Below are 6,530 nucleotides of genomic sequence, written 5' to 3' on the forward strand. Positions count from 1 at the left end.
GTTGCCATGTGACAACTGTTTTGAAAAAGATCTTTCTAGCATACTAAATTTATTCGAAAGACAAAAATAATTAGACTAAGACTAAAAACATGTTAGTCGAACAACCTGATCATCACCAATCTAAAGGAACTGAGGCTGATCCTTGCTCTAGTATAGATCGAAAAGTATCTCGATTTCCATTACTATGGATTTCTTGTTGCTTGGAATGTTGATTCATCTTGGTTTTGCATGTTAAAATCATTATGTTTACACTGTATAAAGGTGTTCACTTGGTGATGCAACAACCACTGATGCTTATTATGAGAAGGCATTGGAGGTTTCAAATAATAGATCAGCCCGGGCTAAGGTAATGACATTGTTTGCAGAATATAGCTGTGTTCTATTTGATTAGACCTAATATTGTAAGATTGTTGATTGTTCTCTTTGGACAGCGATCATTGGCTCGAAATGCATACAACAGGAGTGACTATGAGACGTCAAAAACTCTTTGGTAAATGGCGAGGGTTGGATGAGCTTATGATTGTGGTCTCTTAATGACCCATGTTTAATCTCCATACTTGATTTTGATTTGGAATTGATTTGTACTCAATGTACTGCAGGGAATCTGCCTTGGCTCTTAATTCACTGTATCCTGATGGTTGGTTTGCGCTTGGTGCAGCTGCATTAAAGGTTTGCTTTCATAGCTAAATGTTTTATAGTAGTATCTGTCCAAATACATTGCATGGAGACTTGGAGTTCTTCAAATTCACATTAAATGCTGGCATTTAAATTTTAAAAAGTGAAATTGTATTTAATTTAAGTTTTTAACAATCTTAGCTTGTGTTTGTGATCAAATATCCTTCTCATCCTTAAAGGAAGTTCAAGCTGTAAAGTTGATAGTTATTCATTCTCCTGAAATAAGTTAATTTGATAACACCACCTTCATTGCCAAAACCACATATTTGATGTCTATTATATGTTTGTATATGCAGGCCCGAGATACTGATAAAGCATTAGATGCATTTACACGTGCTGTGCAGATAGATCCGGATAATGGAGAGGCTTGGAATAACGTTGCTTGTTTGTACGATTTCATTGCCTTTATTGTCATCTTCATACTGTGCTTATTGATTAGTATCATTGCCTTTATTGGCATCATCATACTGTGCTTATTGATTAGTATCATTCTTTCAGCTTATTGGGAAAACTGGTTATGCTTACATTTCTCTGCTCCTCTATGTTTAACTAGTTTCAAGAAGGGTTTTGTATTAATGCTTGATTAGTTTCTTTTCTGCTGGTTTTTATCATGTATTGCTACAGCATTGTTTTTTGTTTAAGTTTGTTGTGCTGTTTCTGGCTTATATACACAATGTCTAAAGCCATGCTATCTATTTGTATCATGTTAAAAAAATATTCTTGCAAATTGCTTTCAAGCTTATTATAACTTGGTTGGTAAATACTTTTGTGTTGCCTTTGTGTCCTCAAATGAGCTTTTACACTAAATTGAACTGTTCAGGCATATGATCAAGAAGAAAAGCAAGGCTGCATTTATTGCTTTCAAAGAAGCCTTAAAATTCAGGTTATTATATTTTTTCCTCGTTCTGATTGTGAGGCCTGATAAATACAAAATTTCAACCAACTAATATAAAATATTTAACAGGAGGAACAGTTGGCAACTATGGGAGAACTTCAGCCATGTTGCTCTTGATGTAGGAAACATTCGCCAGGTGAATTGTTTTTTTTTTAAATGTCATTTGTCTCTTTCATAAAATTATTCTAAATATAAGATGTAGTTTATATTGGTTAATCTTCATGTAATGTCTACTTTCTTTGCTATGCTCCCATGTTCAAGAGAATAATTTGAGGGTTTACAAAATCAATATTGGGAAGCTTGGGACTTCTAAATATCTTGAAAGTATGGCTTGGCTGGTTTAACCAAGCTACTTGGGCATGTTAAAGCATTGTAAAATGCCAAGAAAGGTACTTATATGCTATAACAAAATTAAAAATATTTGTTAGCGATGGTGATTCATCCATATTACTGATAATAACATTAAGCATGTAGTATCAATCATGATAGTCAATGAAGGGAGAAGCTTTTCATATTGTATCTAGCAACACATAAGCAGCAAATGAACATAATGTACCAACTCAACATACAAGAAGTTAATGATTGAAACTTTAGAAGTACAGCCACAGAAGTACTTTAGCTGTACAACATTCAAAAACAATAAGTTATGCAAGTTTGGAGTCTGAACCTGATAATTCTCGATGCAAAAGAAAAGTGGAAGACAAAAATGGGCTGCTTAATAGTCCCGCTATCACCAATCTTCAGAATGGTGTTATCTTCATCCAGAGTTACTCCTTGTTGCAGTTACAATCATCTCATGTCTTGATCATGTCAAGCTTGTCAAGATCAAGTTTGTCAAATAGTTGTGGTAGAGAGTGATAAATTTTGTCTTTGGCTAAAAGTTCTGCATGATAAAGTTAAGATGAAAGGCTTATTATATTTTTCTTATCTCTTTGTAACACTAAATCTTTAACCTCTTGAATCAAAGGTGTTCTCCAGTAATACATTTTGAAATGACACAATGTCCTGATGTGCTCTAAGCCTTGTGCAATAAATAACACCCCAAACCATTGAGCTCTTTTGTGCTAACCTAGTGTGTCAATCTTGTATAAATTTAATCAAACATGCTCTTAGCTATTATCCTATGTTAAATACTAGTTGGAAGTCAAGCACACATATAAACATTTAATGAGGAAATTAAACTATTTATTTGGTAATGCCACTAAATTGCCTTAACCACCAAAGTTTTTGTAAAATGTGATTATGTAGAATATATTAAACTTACACTCTTTAAAAATTTGTAGTTACATAGAACATAAAAGCCTACAATCTTTGGAATGATTCTAATCTCTTACTTTATTGCAGTCACTAGAAGCCACAAAAATGGTACTAGATCTGTCGTCAAATAAGCGAGTGGATGTTGAATTGCTGGATAAGATATTGAGAAAGTTTGAAGATCATGAAAAGAACGCTAACTCTGATCTCTCTTCAAGTGATATTTTTGATGCTGAATATTCTTTAGTTGAGCCTTATGACACACAAGCCATCCCTGCAGAACCACGGGAAACTGAGCTCTTGTTGGACATGCTTGGAAATATTATGCAGCAGGTCTCCAAAATCTAGTTTGCTTGTTCCTTTGCTTTGAATTGTTCTTGTGTTTGTGCTGTTAAAAGTAGTTATACCTTTTTGGCTTTATCCTTGTCAAAAGTAATTATTTTAATGCTCTTTTACAGTTACTTGGTGACATTTTAAAGTAAGCTTCTGATTTTTTTTTTGGTTCTATTTCTTGCAGGTTATCCGTAATGGTGTACCCGAAGATATATGGGGTTTATATGCAAGGTGGCACATAATCAAAGGCAACCTTATTATGTCTTGTGAAGCCCTTCTGAAGCAAGTTAGATCCTTCCAGGTAAACCTGTGATGGAATTATGCTTTATCTTGCAAGTTAGTGTCACTAAGAGGGTATTGGGATGAGTGTGTGGGTTATCAGAGAGGATAGAGTTATTCACAACTCATTAGGTGCTATATCTTAAGATAGAATAAGGCAAGCAATGCAAGGTCGTTTGGACATTTTCTAAGATGATATTGGGATGAGTTTGTGGGTTATCAGAGAGGATAGAGTTGGATAATTATGTTGGATATTTGATAACTTTTGCTACATTTACCTTCTGTTATTGCTTTGGCATAATAGGTATTGATATAAAGTTTGCAAACTCTGTACTCTATGAACTGTCTGCTCTCATATGCATTCTAATGATAGTGGTCAGCTTGGTTGTATCTGCATTTCTTTCTCATTTTTCATTTCCTGTATTTGATCACAGGGCTCTGAGCTTTGGCGTGATAGAAACCGATTTAAAAAATTTGTTCATGCTTCCTTGCAACTCTGCAAAGTTTATATGGATATTGCTTCCTCTACTGGAAGCTGTCGAGAACTCTTTACAGCTGAAATGCATTTGCGAAGTTCGGTTAAACAGGTAATGCACGTTAAGCTAAACATTGGAAGGAAGCCAACTTTTTGCTATTGTAAATTTTGTTTTATCTTACATGTCAAAGCACATTATATTAATCATTAATATGATAACTTCAAAATATTTGCCATTAAGCCTCCATAATCATTTTGGATAGTCCAAGAAAACATCAACTTGGTGGGACCATTAAAAAAGATGATCCACTGCATGAAGCTCCCGTTGATATGGGTTCTGTATGCAGATAGGCTGTTTCCATGAACTGAACCAAGGTTATCTGGTTTGCAAAGGTGCAAGCTTCTATGGAGCCCAGATTCATGATCTTGTTGGATGACTTGCAATCTATCCAATGTATTAGGAACTTGTGTGACATAAGCTCTTCCTTTTTTTTTTTTCTCTTTGCCTTTTTCATGATGAGACATGTTACCACCTCCAATGGAGTTAATTATTGATTGACATGATATCCGATAGTAACTTGAGAGCTGTAATTTAATGATGTATCCTTTTTGTTGATTGCTAACTCCAAATAGTTGCTAAGTACGGCTTGGTTGTTGTTGTATTATCTTTTTTATTGATTCTAGTCTACTATGTTGATTGAGGATATACTTTAGCAGGACTTTTTCTACAGCTGACTTTATCTGAGTTCTTATCGACCTAAAAGTCCAGAGAAAAACTTCAGCAGGATAGACAAGTTAGGCTCACTCTAGTAGGTTTTTTTTTCCCTTTTTTGAGATTAAGACCGATTTAGTTGTGGTCTAGTGAAATATGATTCAGTCTGTAACTCTCTTCCAGAATTAGACTCCTAAGATCTGTCAAATAAGTGGCCCTGTTTAATCTTGCAAAGTACTTCTGATTGGTTGTTCATTTCTTTGTTATGGGGGTGGGTTATAATCATGGAAGTCCAGTTTTCATTCCATTGTTGTGTTTGTAGAGAGAGCGTTAACAGCTGAGAGGAAGAATGTCCTGATGATTGGATCAATAATTCTTTTGATCAATAAGTAGAATGCGTGCCAGTATTTGATCATTGAGAAGACTTGCTAGAATAGTTGATTTGTTTCTAGCTTGTATGAACAGTCAGTTACAATATTCTTGCCAGTATTTGATCATTGTGAAAGTATAGGTGGTTGAGCATTTAGCATGCCATTTGCTCACTCACCCGATTCTGCTTTGTTAGAAGGGTTCTGGAATTCAGTCATAATCTCTTCTTTGTACTGAAACAGTTGGATTTTATTCCTATTATAGAGGGTATAGCACTGACTAGGGATGTGAGTATCTAAAGTTGCTGTTCCAATCCAAAGCCCCCTGGAGAAGTTTTCTGGTCATATGATGTTTGCACCCACTAAAAATTTGGCTGGCTTCAATCCGGACTTGGTGAGGATTTACTTGAAATTTAAGCCCTTATTTTTTGGGTACATATATAAGATTGTAGAATAAAATGTTAAGATCTAGTATATCCAATGCTGGAGGTTATTGTAGGTAAAATCTATCTTCTGGTTGCACTTGTTTTACCTAGACTTTTCTGATTAGAATCTGGATCTACTTTTATTTTTTAAAGGAAAAAACAATAATCTCTTCATGCCTCCCAATTCTGTTTTTCCAAACTTGTTTGATATGTTTAAATTTTACTTTTCTTAAGGGCATTCAATTTATAACTATGTTGTTCTTAATGAATATCATCTTATCATGTTTCATCAGACTTCATCTACTTGCATATTTTTTGAAGTAGTGAATCCCAGTGACTTGTACTTTGCAGGCTGTGGACTTCTCAGACACTGATGAGTTTAGGGATCTTAAAACATGTCTTGATGAAGTAAAGAAGCAGATTGCTGCAACTTCTGGTGAAGGTGCCTAGCTAGATATGTCGACTTTAAATAACTTTTACATGTTTGGAGTTTATCATTTTTCGAAGCTGCAACTCCGTAATTATCCTTATATGAAGCTAGATTCTGTATCGAGAGCCATGGTTCCTTCATGTCAAAGATGATGCCATGTCTTTCTAAATGAGCATTTGGGCATGTAATCTGAACTTGTTGATTTTCTTTGGATTCAGTCTCCTGTGGTACCTGATGGTTCAAAGTTTTCTATGACCATGCTGAAGGACAGTCTCGGGGAGTTTGTGGTGGGTGTTTTCACGGATGCTTCAGAAGGCTTTATTTATGTAGTTGAGGGTTGTGTTGTTATGAGGGATGTGTTATCACATACATGTAAAAGTTTTGATCTAAGAATTCCATCTGGCAGTCATTTTTGGCTTGAGCATATATTCTAATGGCAGAATTCATTGGTTCGTCATTTTTGGCTTGAGCATATATTCTAACGGCAGAATTCATTGGTTCTTTCATAGACCTTGTAGTCAACCTATCATCTTTTGAAGGCAGCCGAGCTTGTTTTGCCGATCAGTGTGACAATCTTTGGATTAAGATATTCACTGTTACAATTTAGTGATAAAGCATATAATTTAGTGTGACAACTTTTTTGAAGGAAAAGATGGCATTATTGATTAACTGAGCACCGATGCG

At 35.0% G+C, this 6,530-nt stretch overlaps 1 protein-coding gene across 3 annotated transcripts in view; it reads left to right on the forward strand.

The window, feature by feature from the left end:
- LOC135581816 (uncharacterized) overlaps positions 1-6,303 on the forward strand; it is a 29,455-nt gene extending 23,152 nt beyond the window's left edge. For 2 of the 3 annotated variants that reach the window (XM_065094905.1, XM_065094906.1), the window contains 11 exons: positions 262-346; positions 432-490; positions 600-669; positions 972-1,063; positions 1,496-1,558; positions 1,640-1,706; positions 2,915-3,157; positions 3,342-3,458; positions 3,871-4,023; positions 5,768-5,858; positions 6,065-6,303. In XM_065094905.1, the coding sequence (XP_064950977.1) occupies positions 262-346; positions 432-490; positions 600-669; positions 972-1,063; positions 1,496-1,558; positions 1,640-1,706; positions 2,915-3,157; positions 3,342-3,458; positions 3,871-4,023; positions 5,768-5,858; positions 6,065-6,081 (1,057 nt within the window). In that variant the 3' untranslated portion in view covers positions 6,082-6,303. The remainder of the gene's footprint in view (positions 1-261; positions 347-431; positions 491-599; positions 670-971; positions 1,064-1,495; positions 1,559-1,639; positions 1,707-2,914; positions 3,158-3,341; positions 3,459-3,870; positions 4,024-5,767; positions 5,859-6,064) is intronic. The other variant, XM_065094907.1, reaches the window with a different exon arrangement.
- The last annotated feature ends 227 nt before the right edge of the window (positions 6,304-6,530 follow it).

This window comes from Musa acuminata, chromosome BXJ2-2, assembly GCF_036884655.1.
Source record: "Musa acuminata AAA Group cultivar baxijiao chromosome BXJ2-2, Cavendish_Baxijiao_AAA, whole genome shotgun sequence".
NCBI classification, from domain to species: Eukaryota; Viridiplantae; Streptophyta; class Magnoliopsida; order Zingiberales; family Musaceae; genus Musa; species Musa acuminata.